The 26,989-nt window shown below is 42.6% G+C and overlaps 1 protein-coding gene across 6 annotated transcripts in view; it reads right to left on the bottom strand.

Annotated features, from left to right (window-relative positions):
- Limch1 (LIM and calponin homology domains 1) overlaps positions 1-26,989 on the bottom strand; it is a 306,367-nt gene that overhangs the window by 80,972 nt on the left and 198,406 nt on the right. For all 6 annotated transcript variants that reach the window (XM_040747146.1, XM_040747148.1, XM_040747145.1 and 3 more), the window contains exons 4-6: positions 8,303-8,409; positions 5,543-5,573; positions 3,958-4,068 (exon numbers count right to left, since the gene is read on the bottom strand). In XM_040747146.1, the coding sequence (XP_040603080.1) occupies positions 3,958-4,068; positions 5,543-5,573; positions 8,303-8,409 (249 nt within the window). The remainder of the gene's footprint in view (positions 1-3,957; positions 4,069-5,542; positions 5,574-8,302; positions 8,410-26,989) is intronic.

Here is a 26,989-nt window from a genome sequence, read left to right as displayed (position 1 = left end):
GCCCAAGTGCCTTCTAGGTAGTATTCTAGCCCCAGGAACACAGCATCATAAAAGTCAATCAACAAACACCTTGTTTGTAGGAACCTTGTGTTCTGATAGGGATACAAAATTAGGGAATGGGTAGGATGACAGTGGCTATTTTATGTACTGTCTCTCTTGCATTTGTTTGCCAGTCACATTTCCCCTTTTATTGATGACCTCACCTATTGGATCAGGAAGGGAGTAGGTCAGTCATTCTACTCCATACTACCCATGGACACAATGGCTAGTGTAGAACAGAACAGCCACTCCTTGGGATTATACCTCTGGGCTTAGAGGAAATACTCCCTTACCTTTCAAGGAACTAGAAGATCTTCCCTGGAGATGCTATTAGCCACATCCCTTTATGAGGGTTGGATTGCTTACAGGAAAGAGAATAAATTCCAGAAGACATGGGGGAATAAGAGTGAAGGTCACAGAGAAATAACCTACATTGCTCGCGACACTGAGAACACCAAGCTCCCTTCCATTCCAGAATTCTTATTAAGGGCTCTCTATATATTAGGTATAAAATATGTACTCTATAGTTACTGATTTTGCCCACATTTTCCCACTAGAAAAATCAGCATTAAAATTTCTAATTAGTCCCCTTTGAGGAAGACACAAATTTAATTTCAAATTTATTTCAGCTGGCCTCTGTACAAAGTGTTCAGTTGTCTCAGAAAATACCTCTACTTCTCGTCTAGTAAAATAAACATTTTATTTATTTATTTATTTATTTATTTATTTATTTATTTATTTTTGGTTTTTCGAGACAGGGTTTCTCTGTGGCTTTGGAGGCTGTCCTGGAACTCACTTTGTAGACCAGGCTGGCCTCGAACTCACGGAGATCCACCTGCCTCTGCCTCCCGAGTGCTAGGATTAAAGGCGTGCGCCACCAATGCCCGGCTTATTTTTTTTATAACTGAAGTAAAACCTTTCTTTTCCAAGTCTTTACTTGCAGATGGGTATAAATCTGTGACCAAGTCCAAGTCAATGAGATGTGAGTTGGGAGTTGTTATTGTCCATTTTCTTTTGGTAGAACAGAATGCCACAGACTAGATAATTTAAAAAGTATTTACATATCAAAGTTCCAAAGTCTGCTAAGTCCAACGTCACGGCGCTGGCATGGAGAAAGGCCTCCACAACATGGTAGAAGCCATTCTCAACCTAGAGCATGTGTGTGTGATGGACAGTTTGCCTTGATAACATGGCGGGGATAACAAACCCACTCTGGCGACCACAGCATCAATCCATTTGTATTCCCCATGGGCAAATAGCCTTGAGAGAATAACTCCTGTTACCACCACCACAGTTAATGTCCAGCATGAGTTTTATAGGGGGGCATTCAAACCACAGCAGGATATAGTGTGTAATTTTCTAAATGCGTGCTAAAGAATAGCCCCCTTTTCTGTTCCTCCTTCCTCCTGACTTGAATGTGGATGTGACAGAGAAGCCCGAGCAGCCGGCTTGAGCCAGCAGGGAGAAGCCTCAGGCTGAGAATGATGTCACAAGGGACAGAAGGGTCTGGGTTTTCTGGCATGGCCCTGGTGTAGAACCTCCCACACTAGCTCTGAACTACTTGCTCACATCCAAATCCCACTAACATGAGAAGAAATGAAATATTCCTTTCAACTGCTATTTTGAGTTTTTACACTGTGCAGTTGAACTCAATCATAAGAGAAACCATGGAAGAACGCAGGTCATTTGTAAAACACTGCCAGCATTTGGATAGACCAGTATCTTTCAGGTCATCTGTTCTCAAGCACAGCTACGACATGGGAGTACCTCAAGTGGCCACAATCGTGAAGAGCCATAGTTTGCCCAGCAGTGCCAACCCCTGCATCCTAGCCTGTGCCATCATCTACATTCCCTCAAAACAGAAGCAGCTGCTAATGTCAGGCTACTTCAAGGCAGCTGAAGGCATCGTCTCAGCAGGCAGGGAGCTAAAGCAGACTAGGTTCTTCCCCAGGCTACCAGCAGAGCTGTGGGACTGACATAGTTTTCAACAGGTGACCCACCTCCTATTACCCGAGTACAATTGAATATAGAAGCAACCATTTACACTGCCAACTCCCAATCAGCAAGGACACTCTGAATAGTTCCACCATGCAATAGACAGCCAAGGAAAGATACAATGTGTTGTGCTTACTGTATGGGCATATTTGTTTTATATGCCATGGTAAATACAAAGATCGTCTTTGGTTTTGTTTTTTAGTGTCAGGGATCAAACCCAGGGCCTAAAGCACACAGGCCAGTCCTCTACATGGAATACACAGCCAGTCCTGCTTTGTCCATTATAGATACATGAGTCAGACTGGCTTTGGGCAAATGCAGAGACTATTAGCTTTAAGGTAGTGATTCTCAGCCTTCCTAATGCTGTGACCCTTAAATACAGTCCCTCATGTTGTGGTGACTCCAACCATAAATTATCTCATTGCTACTTCATAACTGTAATTTTGCTACTCTTAGGAACCATAATGTAAATATCTGATACACAAGATACCTGATATACGACCCTGTGAAAGGGTCTAGATGCACAGATTGAGAACCACTGCTTTAAAAAAAAAGATCAAATTGTTAGAAAGTTGGAACAAACTCTTGCTTTTCAGAATTAAGTCACAAAGTTCTAAATATCCTGATAACTCTCTCTCTCTCTCTCTCTCTCTCTCTCTCTCTCTCTCTCTCTCTCTCTGAGTGTGTGTGTGTGTGTGTGTCTGTCTGTCTGTCTGTCTGTCTGTGTCTGTGTTATTTGGGCATATACTTGTTGTGTAAGCCAGTTCTCTCCTTCTACCATGTGGGTCTTAGGGATGGGACTCAGGTCACAAGGCTTGGTGGCAGCATCTTTGCCCACTGAGCCAGCTTGCTGGCCCTTTTGATACTTTCAGCTAGTCTGGTTGGGGGCCTCAATGATCTGTGCTCTGAGATGGCCCTGATCAAAACATATGAGTGATAACCGTAGGTGAGCCTTACTGCTTAGAGGCTTCTTGGCAGGGATTCTCCTGTGCAACGCTATGAACCAATATTTCGTATGAATTAACTATATTGCTGAGCCTTTAAAAGGCAGGGACGTGCAGAGCATTCCACTGCTTCCTTAACAAATTCTTACCTTCTGTTAGTCTTTCCCACAAACAAACAAACCAAGTTGTTAGTGCCATCCAATACTTTGTCAAATAAACACATCAAACTTTAAAACCACTTTTTGAGTTTCCAGATATGATGGTCACCAGACACACACAGTAGAAGAAATACTTCTAGCTTCTCAGAGCCTGTCCAGGGTGGGAGCCATGAAAAGGATGTGGCTGGCATCACCTCACCCACATCAAGGCCCTAACAGGCGAGCACAATGACCTTTAATCTGAAAGTGCAGGACTCCTGTTTGCTTTTGTATAATGCCACATTGTTTAATTCAATCATCTCAAGCCATAAGCTCCATGGTGTACCAAACCATACACCAACATACCAAACTCCTTCTTTTGAAACTACAGTTGGAGCCGGCTCAGATTTGCCCCTCACTGAAGAGTGCAAAGTATAAAACTTCAAGTGATGTGAGACTCAGGAGGCAATGGGCTCTGGGTAAGACAAACAACCCTTTTCTTGAGTGCATACCTTGGGTCAGTACAGTTCCACCATGCAAATGATAATTATCTTCATTTTAGCAAGGACTTTATTCATTCTATGTGTATGAGCGTTTTCTCTGCATGTATCCCCACAGGGGTCAGGGGTCAGGAGAGGGCATCATATCCCCTGGACCTGGAGTTACATAAGGTTGTTTGCTACCATGCGGCTGCTGGGAACCGAACCTAGGTCCTCTGGAAGAGTAACAAATGCTCTTCCCCACTAAGCACTCTAGCCCCAGAACTGTAATAATCTTAAAAACTATGTTGCTTTTCCATTTTGTTCAGCCCTCACAGGATGAGGAAGACAAGCCGAAGTTACCTTTCGCATCTGAGTCCACAGTCCTTCAAACTCCTTCAGGTTCAGCGTGCTTCCACTGTAGGACGCACAGCTGTTTGCAGCTTTCCCCAGCCAATAAATGGTCACTAACACCTACGGAAGAAAACCATGCATCAGGGTGGGAGGATTTGTCCTGCAGGGTGACATTTCAACTTGGGAAGCAGTAACACTCCAGGAACAGCAAGGCAGGAAGGAACAACTCAGCAGCAGTGACTTGTGAAAACCAGTGCAAGAGGCACCCATTAATTTGAGATCGAGGTAATGGGAACCCAATGCTGTCTCAGCTGACCCGACACACGGTTCAGTCAAGTAAGTCTCCAGCTCTAGGAAAAAGGAGGCTGTGAGAAAGTGATCTTTGAGTGAGCAAGAAGGGGAAATAAATCCTCCAAAATGACATTCTCATCAGACAGCATTTCCCCACAAACTCTTTGGACAGACCAGCAATGCAGGAGACTGTCAGCTCCATTTGAGATGGGTGTTCTCGAAGCCCTTAATTTCCACTTGTGTGCACAGAGAGCCTCCTGGAATGGATGGCAAAAATCCCAAAGGAGCCATAAAGGTTACTGAGTGTTCCACAGCACAGGATCAGCACAGTTCATCTGAGTGAAGTCAGAAGACAGCAATGCCCAGAGAACGGGGCCTGCAAGTCTCCTGCATCAGAGCGTAGCCACATCCCCATTAATCTGAGATGGGAAAATTTTAGCCCTGACACAGTTGCTATCAATTAAACAAACTTGGCTGCTGAAGAATGTGCATGAATATCCAATGGTCTGAAGTTACTATCCTACATTACTTTTGTGCTGTCTCTCCAAAGAACTGTCCACAAAAGCACAAATGTTCTTTACTTTGAGTTGGAAAAAAAAGGAGGTTGGCTGAAGATGTGCTCCTTAGCTGAATTATATGGATCAGAAGCCCATAGAAAAATCTTCGACTTTATGCTCACATTCTGTCTTATTGCTTCATCTATGCCAGGAAGGACTTATTGTACTACCTTCCCCATGGTGGGCCAGGAAGTGCTCTGGATAATGGGACTTAGGCATATGGGTCCAGCTGGCCGTGGCCCAAAGTATAGCTTTGTGTGTGAGTCCTATGATACGGTTCAGTTTTCTACCTCTTACACTATGAATCCTTCAAAACTTCCAGAAGGTCTTTTATTAACTGAGTTCGTACAAATAAATTCCCAGAGAACAGACAATCCTGAATGTAAGGACATTAACTAGAACCATAACATAACTAATGTGTGCTGACTACAATCTGGGCCACAAATGGAAATGGCTAATGTTAATGTTGAAACCAATCACTGTTTTAAGAAAATGAACCACACACAGAATACAAGGTTTTATTTGTTTATTTCTAGATTGAATTCTGATTAGAGTGAAACCTTCAAATTTACGATTTTTAGTTTTAGCCCAGTTATTAACTATTCTATGGGAGAGGCATATGTTTTTTCCTAAGAAAGAATCTTTCTAATAAGGCCTATCAGATGCACTGCATTTAGCTAAACATCAACCTTGGACCATTAAAGTCAAAAGTATACAAACTTGAAAAGAGATGTTAAAACACTTACGTTTTTCAGCTTCCGGCTATAATCAAGGTTCCTACATCAGGAAAGAAAAACAAAACATTATTAGAATAGCAGTTTCTTCAGTGTGGTCTTTCCTTAAACACTTGCAAAAAGCACAAAACAAAATCAGAATATTGACGGCTTCTTAAGGCCCATGACTGATTGCTTCAGTTATAGGATAAAATTGTTGAGGGGAAAAAACAAAACAAAGAAAACAAAACAAACAAACAAAAACCATTAGGAGGACCAGATAGGATTAAGGTTTTGCAGGATGCCAGGAAAGGTAAACATTTTTTTAACATATGAAAGTCGAGAATTCTGTTTCAAACTGGGTGTTTATATTTGAATTTACAAAGTTTGACTGTTGAAGATTCTGTCTTAAAGGAAATTTGATCACATCTCCCAAGTGTTCTTCATGCAAGTAGATTTAGTACAGGTCTGAAAACTTAGTGAAATAGACTTGAAAATACATGTATAAGAAGCAGTACTATCCAACTGAGTCTCCCATCCCTCTGCTACAAATCAGAATGAAAAATTGGCCATACACAGGAAAATATGCATACTATTTTCAAATTTATTCACGTGTCTTCAAAAACACACATAACGTTTATTCCCTATCTAAAGCCCACCAACACTCTGACTATTCACACCATGGTGTGTCAAAATGTTTCCAAAGGTATCTGAAAGCTCCATGAACATATCTAAAAGTAAGTATGTACTAGGAAAATGAAAGCTGGATTTCTTTTCTCTGGTCACTTTAGTGAGGTGTGGGGAGTAGAAATCCCATTGTATAAACTACCTAAGAACGCCTCAAAGCATTTAGACCACGATTACTTGCTTCTAGCCAAATGGCATGCTATTCTCGGCTTAAACATCTATGAAGATTTTTTTTCCATTTAACAACAGAAAGATGAAATAATCCAAGGAAGATCTAAAATGTCTTAGAAAAACAAAGGTAGGGAAAATGACCCTTCTCCTGAATTGACAATAAAAGTTCACCGACTGAAACTGTGACTGGGTGCTAAAAAATTATATGTGGCACACAGTAGGACCTCACAAAATATTTGTAGAGGGATTTCCTCAAAATCACCAATTACTTGGAAATACTTCCAAGTTTTAGAGAGACTTCCTTCTCCAGAAGCCAGCCACAGCCTCTCCACACATCCATGCGGCTGTGTTGATTCCCCGAAAGGTCTGTGTCGGGTGCCGGTAAAGAAAAATTACCTATACTTAAAACTAGAGTGTTTTTTTTAAGACAATTTTAGAAAATACAAATTTCCTCCATGAAATGTATCCCTTGTCCTGTATCTCCTTGCTGATGCTACTAACTCTTGTCGAAATGATGCTCTCCCTCACTGCTGTTAGCTGCTCAACTCTCAGAAAGGAAACTGGAGAGTAACAGCAGTACTTGAACCTATCCGAGCTATAAAATCAGCACTTTAAAAGATAGTCCCGAACTAGAGCCAAAAAACAGACTCAACTATGAAAACATTGTGAAGCTAGTAGCTTACTCTATGCTCCTCTCCTACACTCCTACATGCAGAAGCAAAGCCTTTAAGCTCCAAATTACTTTGTAACACAATTTTAGTATAAATTCTTTATGGGTTTTGTTGTTATTGCTGTTGTTTGCAACAGGATTGCCCTTATGTAGGCCTAGTTTGTTTAGTTTTGCATTATGTAAACCAGGCTGGCCTTAGTTTTACAGAGATTCTCCTGCCTCTGCTTCCTAAGTGTTGTGATTACAGGAAATGGCACCTACCTTACTTTTATATACTTTTTAAAAAGATTTATTTTTAAATGATATGCATACATGTATATCAGTGTATGGGCATGTGCACACGAACGTAGGTGTCCATGGAGGCTAGAAGAGAGATCCAGGCGCTCTGGAACTGGAATTATAGGAGGTCGTAAGTTGAGGTCGTCAGTTGCACACTGATATGGGTGCTGGGAACTGAACTGGGTCCTCTGTAAGAGTAGTGCTACCCTCTCTTAACCACTGTTCCATCTCTCCAAACCCAGGAGAAAATCCAGGTTCTGGTTCAACCATACTCATGCAACATACTGTTTGAATAAAATGACAAATGCTTTATATGACGTTACGGGCTCTGCAGAATCCTTGAACCTACATGCAACTTATTTTTGCCATCTCATAAAGATGGATTTCTTACTCTGCTCACGAGCTATCTCTATACAGAAATTCATCCTATTGCAAAAATTCTTTGGCCCCATATATGGTTCACTAAATAGATATAGGTAGAAATGGCCAAAAGCCGATGATCCATCTCTGAAAAAGCTTAATCACTGTCACAGATGAGAAAATGGCTACAAGTATAAACGAAGGAGCCAGCTCACCCCCATCAGATACCTTTCCCCCATCACCAACAGCTCTCAATCTGTTTGAGTGCAGTCTGCCAAGAGCCTATTCAACTGTCCCACCGGGCCCAATAAAAGGGTTGCTATAAAAGGCACACAGATTTTGTGCATATTTCTCTGTAGCCTTGCTGCTAAACTCCACTTAACATTTCCTCTTCTTCGAAATTCTGGTTCTATATGCATTTGAAAAGTTTACATTATCTCAGGATCAAAGCTCCACACAGAGGACTGGACACTGTGTCCTGTTGCGGAAGCTTGATTGTCGCTTGTGCATTTTTTAAATTAGGTATATGTAATCTTCTACCTCTTAAAACTTACAACATCCTCACACAAGTGCAAATCCAAACATCAAGGGTTTCCTTTACACATCAATCAGGCATTATTACTCACTTGACAGTGACCCTGCTGGACGTATCCTGGAGGTCACTTGGGTCAAAGAGTTGAGATTCTTTAAGGCCAAGCTCTTTACAGCCTCTCAAGAATAAGATGGTGTTGTCCTGGAAGGAAGAAAAGAAGCCCACGTGTTACTTTAGATTATCTTTGTGACAGAAGCACTTCATTAGTAGTCCAAATTGCTGTCAAGATGCCAGCCATTGTGGCTGCTAAAGTCACATCTAATCGTCATGTGTCACACAACAATATAATTAGAGCAGGGGGAATGGCTTAGTTGTTGGGTGTTTGCTGAGTAAGCATGAGGACCTGAGTTCAGATCCCCAGCACCCAAGGGGAAAAAAAAAAAACAGGCATGACAGAATATGCCTGAAATCCAAGCACTGGGAACCTGGAGGGGGAAGGATTCCTGGAGCTTCCAGGTTTAACAAGAGGTCTTGTCTCAAAAAAGTAAGGTGGACAGCTGTGTTGGTTTGAATGAGAATGGACCCATATATTGCAGGTTAGTCCCCAGTAGTGGAACTGTTTGGGCAGGGGTGGGCGGGGTGATCTTGCTGGAGAAGGCATGTCACCGAGGGGGTGGGGGTGGGGGGGGTGGAGTCATGAGGCTTCAAAAGGCTCCCTCCATTCCCAGTGGGCTTTCTCTGCCTATGGGTCAAGGTGTGAGCTCTCAGTTGCTCCTACTGCCTTCTTTTTGCATTGCCATCATGACTCTAACCTTTGGAAACCATAAGCCGAATTGAACACTTTCTCTTGAAGTGTTGTTGGTTGTGCATTTTATAACAACTATAGACAAGTAACTAATGAACAGCGATAGAGGAAGATGTATAACATTGACCTCTGGTCTCCAAACACATGTGTCCACATGTGCACATGCATTGCACGTATACATGTACACACAAATATGTGGCACACACGAAATATAAGACATTGTGAAAAGATATATAATCTGAAGATAATAAAGGGTTTTGTTGCCTAAGGTGTTCTCATCCTCAAGTTTTTCTAATTAACTGATTTAAATATATCCTTTGCAATTTTTTACACCCTTCATAATTCATTGTGGGCTTTGACTAAAAATACCTTTTTAATGGATGCAAGATGAACTAAAAGATAAAAACAATCTCGTCCCCTCTTCTGTGTCACATTTACTCCATTCCTCTCTCTTGAGTATTGGGGGGGGGGGAGAAACGGCAGGCACAGGGGCGTGGGAGAAGAGCGGAGGCCAACGCGCAAGATACAATGTTATACGTGAAGATGTCATGATGAAACCCAGGGCATTGTTTGCTAAAAATTAACTTAAAAAATCTAGACTCAGTTGGGAAGACTTCTGAAAAAGTGTAAACACCCTTCTCCTCATGGTGAACATTCCCTGGCAAGCACAGATTGACTGTGAACAGTAGAGGAGCAGGACTGACTGACAGTTATACTCTAAGTCAAGGAGGGTTCCGTCTGGGCCGCCCTCCCATCTATGGGAAGTCCTAGGAATAAATGAATGGTTCTGAAAGTGAATGCAAATTGTGGATCACCCTTTGAAGACCCCAGGACAACTGGCCAACAAATTTATTGCTAGGAATCTCTAACTGTCCTCTTCTTGAGAGAGTTCCAAAGATGTAGATTGACTCCATCAATTTGCAAAAACTACAGGAGTATCAGTTCCAGGAGTCACATCGATGAGAAACGCCCTGAATGCTGATAGAAACTGCAGTAAGCAACTGAACTCACGATGGTGATTACTCAGTTCATCCAAGGTAGTTCAAAGGGATCGGCAAAGATAGTATTTTTAATTACCCAGCGTGTAGGCAGGATCCTCAAGCCCCCAAGAATTCTGCCTCCAGATGTACACACCCTAGGTAACCTCCCCTTGAGAACAAGTGAAAAACCATGACTGTAATAACGTCATGGCACTGAACAATTGCCTCTAAGTTAACCAAGAGAAAGATTATCTGATTGGCATTGATTTAGCTAGGGAGCTTTTACAGAAGGTGATAGAAGAGTTCCCTGAACACCACAGCTGCTAAGGGTTGAATTCAGTTAACTTGGGATGGGCTCCTGGTCAGCCTTGCAGACATCTTGATTTCAGCTCTATGATATTCTGAGAAAACAGCCCTGGCTCGCCCTCTCTGGATATCTAATCTATAGACAATGTGAGGTAATGTATGGGTATCACTATAAGATGTTAGTTTATGGTAACTTTAATGTGGCAATAAAAATTAACCCTGTTAATTCCCCCACACCTTACTCTCAACTGACAGATGAGTGAGCAATCTGCAGTCTAGAACAATTATGCAATGATCCAAAGTTATAATCAGCAAAAGAAGCAGGTAGCAAAACAGTGTGGTATGCCTGATGAATCCAAGCATGGAACTCGAGGTCAGTACCAAAGGACAGTGGTGCTGTGGAGGGTGGGACTGATCTCAGAGGGTTTACAGATGCAGAAAGCAGGCTGCAGGAGGCAGGGACAGGTGAGACACAGAACTGTCACTCCTCATACCGAATTAACCAGCTAAGCCTGCATCCCAGCTAACTCATCACAAAGATGGGATGGGGATTCCCCAGAGGTAAAAATGATAAGCCCCCAAAGTTGCAATTCTTGTTCCCACTTGTCCAGTTTCTAGTTGTTTAGGCTTATTCATCTATACCGAAGTTCCCACCCTCCTCCTCCTCTCCATCTTTCCCTCTTTGTCTCTATACCTCCTTCCCCTTCAAAGTTTTTTCTCTTTCCTGTCTGCCTCCCACCAGAACACAAATATGTTCTCTCATCCCTCTCTCCCTCCCTCCCACCTTCCCTCCCTCTCTCTCTCCCTCTCTCCCACTCTTCCCTCTCTCCCTCTCTTCCCTCTCATCTCTCTCCTCTCTCTGTCACTGTCTCTCTCCCATTCTTTTTGGCTCTGAAGCTCTTCAAAGATCCCACATGCTCTGAGGCTGCCATGGAGGTCCATATTTCAGAGGGGTAAACACACCCTTTACCGAAGACAACAACTCCAAACAAGATAGTGGCCAGTACAGATGCCGGGTGGGCTTCAGTGGGCATTTGAGTGTCTTTTGGAATCCAAGTGACTGCCTCTCAGGAAAATGTGGAAGTGAGCGCGTGCTCTCTAGGAGTCACCAGTGACCACGATAAAGGACAGGCCCCTGACCTCCAGGCAGGCCCCTAGGACTACAGCACCCTGGATCGTGAGTACAAACAAGGGGGTATTCTCCCTATGCACAGTCCCAGGTGCACACGTGCACCCTGGAACACGGCACGCCATTCAGCACACAGCCTACAAACATACAAGCTCTGTACGGCAGCCAGCAGGGACAATTTGGGTTGGGAGATTTAAATAACTGCAGGTCTGTTTCCAACTCCTAGCTGTAACCTAATGATTCTGGAGAAGAGCCAAGCCCTAGTCAGAGGCAAAGCCAGAAGCAAGAGCCACCGGGCCAAGAGCTAACAGAGGCCAGCCACCGGAGCAGGCAAGAACCTCGTTCTTAATTACAAAGGACACATCCCGTACTTTTTCATCTGCCATCTCTGCGCACTGAGATGTCTCTACATTTACAACTTCAAGCAAAGCCCTCATCTTAGTAGCTCAGGCTCAGGGCTTAACCATTTAACAGTGTCTCAAGTGAGAGAAGTGAGAGACTTGGATTTACTACATTGACTATTTATTATATGTAGTTCTCACTTACACATAGCTGATGATTCCATTTAATAATCTTTTGGGGAGCTTTCTAGGGACTTGAAAAAAATCATTGTTACAAAAAATACAAACAAACAAAAAATCCACCCTGGTAATTAAAGACATATGCTGACCAAATGTATGAGCCTTAACTGGACTCTAGATTCTAGAAGGAAAAGTAAATAAGGCTATGCCGTTGACTGTGTGCAGACTATTGAATAAATTATGGATTGGGCATTAACTTTCCGAGCTGTGGTGATGGTAATGTAGTGAAGTGAGTGAACATCTTTTTTTAAGTACACATCTGGATTACTTAAGGGTGTGTTACAACTGTAACACAACTTTTGAATGGTTCGGTTAAAACTGTGTGTGCATGTCTGTGTACATCCATGTATCTTCACATGTGGGAAGAGGAAAGCCACAAAGCAAAAGACAGGAACGAAGAGGAGGGAGGGGTGAGGAGACTATACAGATGTTTTTCTGCATTTAGAGAGAGGAATATGCAAACAGCAAAATATTAAGAATTGGTGAGTACAGAGACTGAACCAACAACCAGGAAGCCTGCATGGGACTGAGCTAGGTCCCCTGCACGTGTGTGACAGTTGTGTAGCTAGGTCCCCTGCACGTGTGTGACAGTTGTGTAGCTTGGTCTTCTTGTGGGAATCCTAACAGTGGGAGTGGGTGCTGTCTTTGACTCTGTTGCCTGCTTTTGTGACCTTTTCACTTATTGGGTTGCCTCATCCAGACTTAATATGGGAGAAAGTGCCTGGTGTTATGCAACTTGATACTCCATGACTGGCTGATATACATGGGTACCCTGTCCTTTTCTGAAGAGAAACTAAGGAGGAGGAATGGACAGGGGAGAAGAAGGGAGGTGGGGGGCACTGGGAGGAGAGGATGGAGAGGAAACTGCAGCCCAGGTTGTGGGGGAGTATTGAAACCTGGTGCAAGGGAAACTTCCGGTAATCTACAAGAATGACCCCAGCTAAAATTCCTAGCAATTGCAAATATGTAGCCTGAACTGGTCATATCTTGTAACCAGACAAGAGTTCCAGTAGAGGGAATGGAACATCAACCCTGCCATATAACCTTTGACTTACAGTCTGACCTGGCTATGGAATGTTCAGGAAAGGCTGGTAAAGGATATGGGTGGCACGGAGATTTTGAGAGTGGCCAACCAATTACTGGTTCAGCCTGAGACCCATGTCATAAAAGTAAGCCCACCGCTGATACTTCCTGGAGTACCAGGATCCAAAGGCTGGATGGCCCAGAGACCTAGGATAGAACAAACACAACTGGAGGGGGAAAAAGTCAATGTAATGATGTCTAACAGTATTCTGCTGTACTCATAGATTGGTTCCTAATAGTCATCAGAGAGGCTTCATCTAAGCAACTGATGGAAACAAACACAGATCCATAGTCAAACATTACGTCAGGCTAGAGAATCCTGCTGAAGAGAGAGAGGAAGGATTCCAGGAACTAGAGGGCTCAAGGACATCACAAGAAAACCCACCTTCCTGGCAACTCTTGCCCTGAAGATTTTATATCTGTCCCTTCTCTGCCGCTCTAAGATGGAGGAGTGGCCCAGCCCAGGATAGCCCAGAGTGTAGGTGTCTATTGCAGGTAACACTTGTTCATTAAATTTAAGTATAATGTGCCAAGTAGTCCTCTAGATGTTTTTAATGGTGAATAAAACAGAAGACTCCTTAATCTTAATGATCATTTATGTTTTTAGATTTGTTCAAAATCCATATAAACAGGGGAAAGCTGGCTGAGTGGGTAAGGGTTCTTGCTGACAAACTTGATGATCTTGGTGACTTAATCCCAGGGACCTACATGGTGGAAGGAGAGAAAGACTCCTACAAGTTGTTCTCTGATACACACACACACACACACACACACACACACACACACACACACACACACACAATTCAAAGTCCACATAAACAGAGGTCTTGTATCAAATTAGACAGTGGAAATAAGAGAACATACAATAAGGAACATGGCATAATTGCTTTGGAGACAGAAGGACTTCAGTTAGAACCTCAGCCTCATCTGCATTCTGGCTATGTTCTTGGTTAGACTTCCTAACCTTTTTGATCTACACATCTCTAGTCTGTAAGGTAAGGATGTTCTCAATCTTGTAGGTGTGTGTGTCAGAATAACAGGAAACACACATCAAAAGCTCAGTCCAGCTGTCTGGCATACTCCAGGCATTTGTTACAGTAGCTCTCCCCCTATTTTCAGTTATTCCCATAGGCAACTGTGGTCTGGAAACATAAGGTAGAAAAATTCCAGAAATAAATAACTCTTAAGTCTTAAATTACATGCTGTTCTGGATAATGTGGTAAAGTGTTATACTGTGTCACTCTATCCTGCCTAGGATGGGAGTCATCCCTTGGTCCAGTGTACCCTTTCTGCATATATGACTTACATGTTAGTCATTCTGCAGCCATCTTGGTTATCAGGACAATTGTACCTCAAGCCTGAGTAATCCATATCTTAATTAATGATGGCCCTCAAATGTGAGAGTCAGTGAGAGAGGCCTGGGCAACCTATGGGGCCCTGGGCAGTAGATCAGTGTTTATCCCTGGCATACAAACGGACTTCGTGTGTCCATAACACAAAGAGGGAGGGATGCTTTCTCAGCCTGGACTCTTAGGGGAGTGTCTGGACCCTGCCCTGAGTGAAATGACAGACTCTAGATATCCCCTATGTGGAAGGAAGTGGCCATAGGGTGGGAGGCTGTGGGGGATGGTGGGGGAGTGCGGGAGGAGGGGAGGGGGAGGGAACTGGGATTGACATGTGAAGCAAGCAATTTAAAATTAAAATAATAAAAAAATGATGACCCTCAAAGCCCAAGAGGAATAGCACTCAAAATTCCATTACAGTACATTATCATAATTGTTTAATATTAGTTTTTGTTAACATCTTACTATTTCATATATCAAATTTATCATTGGTGTGCATGTGCAATGCACATTCAGGCTTCAGACAAACTCACTACAGCCAGGCACTTAAAATTCAATATATAACACATCCCTGTAATTTTCACTCTCCGTAAGTGAAAGGACTAGATGGAAAATAAAAAATGTAAATGGTGATCATCTGTGGATTTATCATTTTTATATACTGTCTACAATACATTTGCCACAAGACCTAATAAGCAATAGGATATCTCAAAAAGGTGTGTCAGTATATCCGAGATGACCAGATCTTGTTAGAAAAATCAACAACTAAGATTAATGTTATTTTTCTATTCCTCCTTGTAAAACTCATTTTTAAATGTGTTTTTTGTTAGGTTTTCTACATGTGAAGCAAACTCCCTTCAACACATATACAGTTAAGAAGTTCAAAACTTACGGAACACATTACCAAAACATCTCCAGGAACTTACCCCATAATTAATACAACACTGGGGTTTCCTGAACCTGTCTTGTTCACAGTTCCTGCCCAGTCTGTACTGGCTCTAGTCAAACTCCTGGGATTGGCTGGAGTCCAACAACAACCAGCACTCGCCAGACTACCAATGCATTTTTATTTGCCAGGAGCACTTAACAAGGACACCAGGTCTGCCACTGAGGGGAAAGAGCGACTTACTGCAACTGGGAGACTTTAGGGACTTGAACCAGAAAGGTGACATCTGGATGGGTTCTTGAAGTAAAAGAAAACACATGGATGGGAAATGAGAAAAAAGCAGGGTAGGTTTCTGAAGAAAGAATGCTAAGGGAAGAAAATTACGAGTTTTAAGGTTGATGGGTGGGGGTGAGCACCCCTCTGACAAGCTCTTGGCTGTGGAGAACATCAGACAGTTCATGTGGATTCTTGGAACCCCACCTCTAACTTAGGCAGATATGTGTGGTTCTGTGACAGGCACTCGTTGGTTAAGGAGAAGGTCCACCAGAGAGCCTCTTCAAAGACCCCTGGGGGGGGGTAACTGAGACTCAACAAGAGGGAGAAAGATGAGTGATCTAAGATGCAATGGGAGAGATTTCAGGTGACCCCAAAGCTGTAGCTACTGAAATCGTCTGAAGGAGTGAGACCTGTGAAAGAAAGGGAACGGGCACACCCGCTACTCAAAGAGCCACATCTCACCAGGACAGCCATCTGGTCTAAGGTTCAACACAGAGGGTCGGCCATGGAGTGCTCACGAGCACAGGAAGCCGGGAGATCAGCGAAATGTCCTCAAAGTGCCTAGGCAAGTTTCCTTTACCACTTTTATTCCACACCACTTGACTTCAGTAACTCGATTTTTACCTCATTGTTCCCTTGAAATTCTCAAAAAAAAATCAGCAATGTCCTTTTAATCAGAAAATCCATTCATTGGTGATTGAACAGTATTCACCCAAAATAAGTATCATCTGGAAACCATTTATTGGATCATTGTCGTGTGCTAAAATTCCCATTCTAAGTGCTTTATGTACTTTTTTCTTATGTGACACCACACAAGAGTCTTGGCGTGTTACAAGTCTTCCCCACGCTTATGAGCATGCAACCTGCACGTGTTTATTGAGTGCTTACTAATTACATGTCTGGCATTGTTCTAGGCAGCACCTAGGATTTAAGGGGGCCGGATAGCAAGGCCCTGGCAGGGTTCTACCTGGCAAGTCTGGGGCCCAGTGAGGTCATGTCATTTCCACTCTGAATGTGCAGGCTGACATTACTCACGTGCCTGACAGATCCCACCCTCCTCTCCTCCTTCCCACCCGCTATCCCCACTCCCGGGCTTCTCATTCTCCCTCAAAATGCCTGCCCTCACTTAGTTTGCTCTGCCCATTTTCCTCTTCCCATGTTGCCTTTCTTGGGGATTCAGTTCTGACCAGTGTGACTGACTCCATTGCCTGTCTCTCTCCAGTATTCTACACAGAACAAAGAGCAGAGAAAGGAAACAGCACAAATGAAACAGATAGGTTTCTTGGCTGAACCAAACCTCCCTTGCCTATACTTGAAGAGGAACCAGCCATGCGTCTCCACAGAGGGATCTTGGCTAATATAATACTCATAGCCCCTCCTCCTTCTCCTCCCCTGAGTGCTTCAAGAGAAGAAATGGGGCACACATCCAGCTCGGCTAGTTTGGGATGGCCTTTCCATGGCAGACAGTCTGTCTGTAGGACACATGTGTTCTGTTTGTCTCTACCACGTGGGAGGGGCCTCTCTGTGGGGGATGCCTGCGGATGTCCAGCTGTGGCAGGAATGGATGGCTGGGCTTGTTACTTCAAGAGTGAGGATCAGAAAACCAGCTTGGCTGCAGCTCCAAATCCATGCACTCTGGTTTGCTTCACGGGGTGTCGTGCTGATGGTCTGCCCACTGTGTGACTCCTGTGCTTGTATCTCAGCTTAGGGGACAAGCGGGGCATTGCTTACTGACAGCTCTAAGCCCTTAGCACTCAGTTCTCCATGCTACTGGAGGTAAGAAAACTGTTCTGTATCTGGAGTAGCAAACACATGAGCCATTAGACACACTTGGTAATCCCTGGGGGCATATGGTCAGCTCCCTCCTCAACCTCCAAGAGGCTTTCCTAAGCCTCCTGCTGCTCTGTTCTTTGTCTCTCTGCCATCTTTCACCATCTTCTGTCTCATGGATGACATTAAATCTCCTCACCCCATTTATCACAGGTTTTGCATCTAAAAACCATTTCTATTTAAATGACAAAGTGGGATACCCGAAGGCATTCTGAAATAATCTGTTGATTTTTTTTAACAATAGGAGCAAGATGTTACACCTTGGCTGGAGTGAAGATTAAAGAGTTAGAGGTTAAGCAATATTAACTTTCACTTAGTTTCAAACATTTAAATTAATCCATAGCATATTTGCCGCATGAAAAGTAATGTGTGAAGTGCCCTAAGCAGGAAGGTTCATCATCAGGGCTGGATCCTTATTTGCAAATGAGAAAAGCCCAGAAGAAACAGACATATGTGGATTGTAGAGTCTAGAACAACTTGGGAACAGGAGAATTCAACCAACTGTAAAACACAAGCCACAGAGTCCCTTACCTGGGAGTTGGAATTGGCTGTAACATGGGCATGAGTTTTAGGGTGGACCTGAAGTAGGCATACAGGTGACCCTGTGAAGCAGCAGGAAGCCAGGGTTTTATGACAGGGGACCTGCACTTAACAACTTCTCTAATCTGTCAACTCTGCCTGTTGGCTTGTTGGCCCTTACTGCAGTTTCAATCTTGCTAGTGAGTCTATAAGGAGGGCCAATTATTTTTTCTCACTTGCATCAGAAAAATGTGCCAGGAAAAGATCCCTATAGGCCCCCACAGAGTCAAGCTCTCTCCCACAATGTCTAAAGAGATTGGGCAGACAAGATCACAAATCCTTTCAGCAAATGAAGAGAAGTAGGAGAGGCACTGTTTCCAGCGGGAGAAAAGGGCTCTTCAACCGGGAACCTGGCCCAGGAACACTAACTTCACTCTCAGGGAGGGTCACTTTTTCTTCCCTAAATTCTGCTCTCAGGGGCTGGAATGTATGATTATACTACAACAGTCAACATATCAATCAAAGCTAATCAAACTGAGGGGTTCCTAAAAACACAGTAGAGCATCTACTAAACCACAATGCTGCCTCGTGTGTCTCAAAGTTAACAGCACAAACTCTGCAGAATGAAGCAATAAACTTGAGTAATTAATTCTCTTGCAAGAGTTTTCTCAAGCACAGTTCCCCCACCATACAGAAACTGAAGCACAGTTCTTCCCTTTATGGGGTATTTAAGATCTAGGGTGTCCAATTCCCAAAGACTCTGTGGCCTTTGTCACTTTGATCTGCTTTTCTAGATTCCTCATTTGGGGCCATATATTCCATTAATTGTGCTTTGGGAATTCAATGAAAAATAGTTTGCATGTGTATTAGGATCAAACTGCTTAAATTATCTATCTATCATACTCTATTAGATAATAGGCACGTACCTGAGTTGTGAATTGTGACCAGGGACATTGATAAAAAGTGGGGTACAGACTGCTACCGATTTGCTAGTGCTTCATGATGAAATGTATAAAGAGTTGAAAAAAACACTGAAAAAATGCTTAAAATAATTTGGCACTGTAATCAAGTCTAACTGTGGGGTCAATGGACTTAGTTCAATGAACAGAGAATAAATACACCAGTGTGGGTGTCTTCCAAATACACAAGTCATTTATTGGCAGTACCAAGTAACTAATGGAAGTAGAAACTAGTGTCCATTGACTAAGCAACCAAAGTAAAAAAATAAATCAAATGCAATAAAATACTCAGTAGAACAGTGTTATTTTATACAAAAATTTTTAAAGTGCTGGTAAGAAAGTAGAGGGAGAAAGCTCTGTGCATGCAGAATTACAGCATGATCCAATAATTTCACTTCTGAACATATACACAAAATAATGGAAGGGGGGATCAAACTTGATTCCTTGAACAATGATGTTTATACTCACAATAGCCAAAAACTAGATGCAATCCAAATGCCTGCCAGCAGACATAAGGACACAAAGAATATGCATGTACAACAAAAGAATATTATTCACTCTTCAAAAGGAGTAAAATTATACATGCTACAACAATGGGCATTAAGCTTATGGGAATAAGTCAGACATGAAAATAGAGAAACTCTATGCTTTTGCTTGTATGAAGTACCTAAGAGGGGTCACATTCAGAAGAATGGAGAGTAGAACAGAGGTTATCAGGGTCAGAGAGAGAAAGGGATAATGGAATATGATTGTTTAATGGACACAGAGTTTCAACCTGCCATGATGAAAAAGTTCTGAAAATAGTGCTAAACACTAAATGTCTGCATTACCCAGAATTCACATATTCTAACCTCAAGCTCAAGATGAGTATTTGGAGGAGAGACCTTTGGAATAAAGTGATCGTGATGGCTATTCTTGGTTGTCAACTTGACTATATCTAGAATGAACTATAACCCAGTAATGGAGGACACACATCTTGAAGCAGGAAGACAACAAGCTGTTGATCTGGATCTTGAGACTGGATGACACAGACTTCTAATTCAGACCTTGAGGCTGGATGGCACACTTTTAATCTGGGCCACACTTTCTGTTGGAAGTCTGTATAAGGACAATGGAAGAAGGAAGGGGTGCTCTCTTCCCCTGCTTGCCCTTGGCTCGTCAGTACATACATTCCCTTCTTAGAGATCCCAGCAGACCAGCCGAGACACCCAGCCTTGTGGAACTGAGCTGTTACTGGATTCTTGGACTTCCCATTCACAACTAGCCATTGATGGACTGCAGCCTGTCATTCCAGTGTGTGTGTGTGTGTGTGTGTGTGTGTGTGTGTGTGTGTGTGTGTGTGTGAATTACAACATGATATATGTGGAGAGAGAAAGAGATTTATTCCATAAGTTCTGTGACTCTAGAGAACCCTGAGTAATACAGTGATGAAGACAGATCCTATATAAATGAATTTCCCTATCCCTACACTCTCCATCATGTGACATTACAGATATAAAATAACCACCTATGAATGAGGGAGCAGATTTTTACCAGACATGATCTGCTGGTGCCTTGATGTTAGACTTCTCAGCCTCCAAAGCCATGAGAATCAACTTCTTTTGCTCATAAGCTAGCCAGTTTATTGTATCTTATAATAACAGCTTGATGAACTAGACAAATAATAGTGGAACCAACTGTCACTCAATTGGATATCTAAACTGGCAATGTGTACTATGTATTCTAATGTTGAAGGAAAGGAGGGGAGGGGAGGGGAAAGGAGGGGAAAAGAGGCCATTACCAGCAACAAAGTTTGCTTTGTCACATGATACAATCCTGGAATTCATGACCTTGGAAACTGTGAACCAAGCCAAGCAGGGAGACGTGGTACACAGTATTCCTCAGCTGAAGGTCATGGTGCATAGAGTCACTGTTATGAGGCATCCTTATGTATGTATGATGTATGTATTATGTATGCTTGCATGAGTTTATGTGTACCACGTTCATGCAGGTGCCTGAGAAGGTCAGAGGGTGTCAGATCCCTAGGACTGGAGTTACAAATGGTTGTGAACTATCATGTAGGTGCTGGGGACTGAACCTGGGTCCTTTACAAGAGCATTCTACAAGAGCCATCTCTAATGACCCCAAAATATCCTTTTAAACCCTTGCAGCTCATCAGTTCCTATATCTAGTGAACCTCAGAGTCCTCTGTTTCCATCATCTTCCTCTCCATTCATAAAATGTGGCTTCAGAAGCTGGAAGTGTTGAGGTTATCACGTGACACTCAAAACAGAGTGAAATCACATCACTCACTCCGCTGTGACCCATCCTCTCAGTTCCTCCATGGGGAGTGACAAGCCCAAGGCATACAAGGCTCCCAGGACTCCAACAGGGATCTAATTCATTCCTGCCTCAAGAGAAAGGATGCAATTGACACCGGCTCTCTAGACAAGGATTTACTGGTGAATGCTGACCCCAGGAACAGAGTCCTTCACGGTCAGGGTCAGGCATGTGGATGACATTAGAAAAAGAAACAAGAAGAAGCCATGCTGACAGATTCAAATGTGGTCGTCCCTTTTGCCCTGGTGGGTCACAACCTCTCTGCTGAGAAGGCTGAAAGCCAGTAAGGGAGGAAATGCCACAAAGTAAAAAGCCATAAGCAACCTTTGCACTCAGCAACAGAGATGGTGACCTGAGTAATTTCAGCGCTTAAGATATTCAGCTGGAGAAAATGGTTCTCCTCGAAAGCTCTGCTAACACGTAGATGTACGTGAAAAAGGGAGTGGAGAAAACTCAACGGTGGCAGAAAGGAAGCTGGTGGAAACGTCACTAGCATTCGACTCCTTTTGTTCTTTCATGTCTAACGGTCTGCCAGGTCCTTAACTGAAATCAGGGCACCTTCACTACGCTAGGGTTTTTTTCTAAGTAATTAAAAAAAGGGATGGAGAAGAGGCTATCTTCAAACAGCCCATAAATTCCTGACTTGATAATCTTTCAGGAGGGGAAGCCACAAAGCATTTTTAAGAATTTTTTAAAAGTATATTTAAATTAAAAAAACCTCCATGGATACTGCAATGTTTGGTATAATTTATATAATAAATCCAATAGGCAAGTTATCCCTTTCCAATAGTATCTAGCACATTCCTGGCATCAGACTGGAGTTAACACATTGCACATGCTGCTTATGTTCACAAAACACTTATGAGACAAAAAGTCACTGGAGAGAGGGATGAAGAAGGCAAGGTGAACAAAGGAATGTAGAGCCACTGATGTGCCTACAAAGGACCCTCTTCTAAGCACCTGGGGTTCTGAGGGGGATCCATGGGTACCTAAAGACAAGACACATCAAGGCCCAAAAAGCATCTGGAGCTCTTCCACGCTGACTTCTAGCAAATCAACCCTGAGTACCTTTCAGATGTAGAAGAAGACCATGCATTCCAGAGGCTCTGCTCTTTATCATGTATGCCACTGTCTCTTGGTGAGTATGTCTTGGCCCACAGTGTATGAAGGCATAATTGTCACAAGCTTCAATATGATGCTCCAATATGATGCATGCCAGGGGTCATCAGTAATGTTAAGATAGGTACCAAAAAATTCAAAAGAAAATATTATAAAAATCCTGCTCAAATGTCTCCTGCCATGGTGATGTCCAATGTCTATGGATCACACTCCCTTGGCACCACATATCCCATGATCATAATAACATCATGCATGTACATTCTTGGTTATGGAAGACCTATGAGCCATGTGTGGCGTCATACTCAGGGTATTTTAGGAGTAGCTCCATGACTGACAGACCACAGGTGTTAGGTACATTTTAAAAATTCAGTTGGAATAGTTTAAATAACATGCTGTGTCTGCACTATTCCCCAGGGGCCAAGATAAGGAAGCAGCCATGTCCTTCAGTGGATGAGGACATACAAAGAAAATGTCATTCATCCCTAAAAAGGGAACAGGTGTCTTTTGTGACAACATGGATGAGACCTAGAGCATTCTGCCATGTGAAGTCAGGCAAGTCAGGCAGATATAGAAAGACAAATATGATCTCATCTTACTTATTTGTGGAATCTTAACTTAGCAAATACAAAGAAATACAGAATAGAATGGGAGAAAACAGTTGCCAAGGGCTGGAGAAATGGATCCGGGTTATGGGGTATAAATTCTCACTTAAAAATAAAAATGAATAAATTCTAAGGATCTAATATACAAATATGATGACTATGGCTATTAATATTGTATATTTGAAATTTGCCAAGAAAGTAGATATTATGTGTTCTTACCACACACCTAAAAAAGGTAATTATGTTGGGGAACTGATGTGTTGATTGACTGTGGTCATTTTACATGTATTCTCAAATCATTATGTTCTATATTTTATTACATATATAATTTTTATTTATCAATTGTACATCAACGAGGCTGGATAATTTTTTAAAAAAATCATCATTCATTCTTTCTCTGTCTCTCTGTTCTCTCTGTGTGTGTGTGTGTGTGTGTGTGTGTGTGTGTGTGTGTGTGTGTGTGTCTTTGAGTGTACTCACATGCATACATGAGTAAGGCAGCTTGGAGTATCTTTCTTTCAGGAGCCAGCCACACTGACTTCTCATTAGCCTGGAGCTCACTGATTTGGCTTGGCTGGCTAGTTGGTGACTGGCTGGCTAGTCAGCCTCAGGACTCCGCATCTCCACCTCCTCAGTGCCAGAGTCCCAAGTGTGTGCCACCATATCCAGTTTTGCTGCATGGGTCCTGGGCATCAAATGCAGGTTCTCAGGTTTGTGTAGAAAGCACTTCACTGACTGAACTACTGCCCCAGACCAAAGCTTGCTCTTAAGTTACTTTTCCAGCACTAGGAATAGTCATGATTTTTACTTTAGCAGTTAATTTTGATGTTTATTTTACTAAGAGATTAGCCTTTACTGTTTGTTACCAATTCTTTAGACATAGTGTTTTCTACAAAGGTGTTAAGTAATTTCCTCTCTCTCTCTCTCTCTCTCTCTCTCTCTCTCTCTCTCTCTCTCTCTCTCTCTCTCTCATTTTTGTCCTTACTGTGTACTTTGTTCTTTTATTGGACTTTCAAGGGGGATTATCTAAGTTATTGGTGTTTTCCAAGAACTGACCTTCAGATATTTTGTCCATTGTTCTATTTCTTCAAGCCTCAGCTTTTATTAATTTCCTCTAGTGAATCTTTGAGGTTTACTTTGTTCCTTGTTACTTCCAAAGCTGAGCTATTGAGTTGCCGTGTTTTCCTTCTTTTTTGAGAATTTTCTCCTTGGTTGGGGCAAGGAAACATCTACATAGGCAGTGCCTATACCCTCGTTTTAAAAATCCAAAGACAAAGCAAAGTCCGCCCCACCAAACTCACTAGAGAATTTATTGGGTTTACTTCCATAGCATGAGTGAGGGTCTGTTGACAGGAGTATGGGTGACACTACAGCAGCCACAAAAAGGTCTACACCTAGCATGGATGATGGGTTCCCCACAGCTGCATTTATAAAACCACCTTCCCTTAGTCTTCTCCATCTAACATACTCTAATAGCCCTTCCCTGAGATCACTAGGTGATGTGAGGGGCAGAATCGCATACAATGGTCGGGAGGCATGGTTGGATACACAGGTGGGGGGTCTCCTGACCCTCCCACCACAACCTTCTATAAAGGAACGTCAGCGGTCAACCAGTCCGGCTGTGATGATCATTTGCAAGCTGCCACTGTTGAACTCATGGAGATGGAAGCTGTCTGGCTTGGAGGATAGTGCTATATAAGATCTTCATTCTTTAGCAAGGAAATAATTCCTCTGAGAGCATCCCTCACTGTGCTTAGAAAGGTTTTTATTACTACCTCTATTTATTTGTGCATGTGTGTGAGTGTGTGTGTGCGTGTGTGTGTGTGTGTGTGTGTGTATACCCTTGTGACAACACATTTATAGAGGTCAGAGGACAACTTAGAGGTCCACCCCCCATACACAAATACTATGTAGGTCTCAGGGACTGAACCCAGGTCATCGGACTTGGTGGCAATCACCTTTATCTGCTGAGCCATCTCATTCACTCTGCTTAGAAGTTTTCGTAACAAACATATTCTTTTTAATTTGTTTCCTGATAACTTTGTCTTACTCTTGAATTCCATTTTGAGCCTAAGGTGATCAATAAATGGGCCTACTAATTCACAAGGGGATAAAGCTTTTTAAATTGTTTCATTGAATTTTGATCCCCATTGCATCCTAACCGGAGGACAACCTTTTGAGTTGGTCCCTGACTTTCGATGAGTGTCTTTGCCAACAAGCACAAGATAAGAGGGAAGAGGATGACAGTGTAAAATCCATGGACATTTAACAATCTATTTTTATGTTTTTGTTTATATCTTTGGACACTTCCATGAAATTTATCTGCTTAACAATTTTCCATCGGCTACCTAGTAAGACGTGATAAGAAAAAGCATGAGATGTAGGATATAAAAATCCTATCTCCTGCACAGAGTCAGGTCTCAGCATAAAGTATAAAGTATAAACCACAGCTGGCCTATCTAACAAGAGCTTGCTTCAAAAACCACAAGAACATAAAGTATGTCTCCACTCCACTGTAACTGACGGAAGATTAGCTGACCCGAGTGTTCTCTCTGGTCCCGTGATACACCTTCCCCCCAAAGACCCAGGTAGCCACCAATTTAGGAAGCACCTCCTATCTGCATTCCTGGCATGCAGCAGCAAAGTCTTTGAATGGAGACTGGTTCTGGTCAGACCCCATGGACCACACGTATGAAGAAAAGGGCACTGTGAGGCATGCATGTGACACGCTCCAGAGGATGCTGAGGAAAGGCTGTGATCCCGGATCAAGTATCTTTTGAAGCTGCTAAGTGTTTAAAAGCCTTTAAAGCATGCTGAAGAGTACAGTGTGGGGGAGGAGGGGGCACACAGAAAGCAATTCTGTCGTTCCACTTACCACTGTAGAGAATAGTTTTGAAACTAGAGACTGATTGAAAAGGACATCAAAGGGGTATGATTTGTTTGATGTTTAGACATCCATATATGATGCAGCTCACTGCTGTATTCATGGTGACCGTCTGTAAGCCAGATGGACCGGAGGACTCTCTCAACAGACATCTAACTCAGTGACACTGAAAGGCAAGGCAAGGTAAAGCCATCCTAACACAAAGGACTCACCACCTCATGCTTAAAGACACCTCTCTGTATTGGAGTTTAATAATTCAGGAAATCATAATTAATTTTAGGAGCTTTCATGGCTGACTCAGCATCATGAAAGAATTGGAAGTGGTGACAGACCCGACCAAATTCAGTGACTGACAAGATTCTGTCCTATAAAATTTTTACAGGACAAGGAACAAGATGGGGTAATTGGTCCTGATGTGCAGACAGAGTCTGGTATAATTCAAAGGCTGGCCTCAAGAGTTATATAATAATTTGGGCCTTGATATTTCTGAAAGCAACTTTAAAAATTATTTATTTATTTTTATATTATGTGCATTGGTGTTTTGCCTGCATGTATGTCTGTGTGAAGGTGCCAGACCTTCGAGTTACAGACAGTTGTGAGCTGCCACATAGGTGCTGGGAATTGAACCCCAGTCTCCTAAAAGAGCAGTCAGTGCTCTTAACAGCTGAGCCATTTCTCCAGCCCCACAAAGCAACTTTCAATCCAGACATCTAACAAGCAAAAGGAAGAAAGCCAAAAATTAGTACACTCTCTTCCTTCCGGAACATTCTTCTAAAATTTTAGTCTCACTAAAACATCACTTATTTCCTTTTGTTATCTTTATTCATAAGATGCAAACGCCTGACAAATACACAGGAGGGAAAATTTACTGTGCTCCTAAAGTTTTCTCTGTGCATGAAAACCGTGACATGAAAACAATCCACTCGACTAACAGGATAGATAACAATAAGATTCAGTGTTGGGGAAGGTGTGAAGAAATGGATGACTTTAATCCAGCTAAGAGGAGAATAAAGTAACTCTATGCTATCTTTCAGAAGGGTAATTAAAAAGTAAGTTCAAAAGCCATAGCCTTGTGCATTTCTTGGACCTGCTGATATACCTTTTAGTAGTCTGACCTAAAAATGTACACACTGAACACTGACAAGCATTTTTCTGTAGAA

This window comes from Mesocricetus auratus, unplaced genomic scaffold (genome assembly GCF_017639785.1).
Source record: "Mesocricetus auratus isolate SY011 unplaced genomic scaffold, BCM_Maur_2.0 Super-Scaffold_100006, whole genome shotgun sequence".
NCBI classification, from domain to species: Eukaryota; Metazoa; Chordata; class Mammalia; order Rodentia; family Cricetidae; genus Mesocricetus; species Mesocricetus auratus.
The sequence above is the reverse complement of the archived record's forward strand: the minus strand, read 5'-3'. Positions and strand labels throughout refer to the sequence as shown.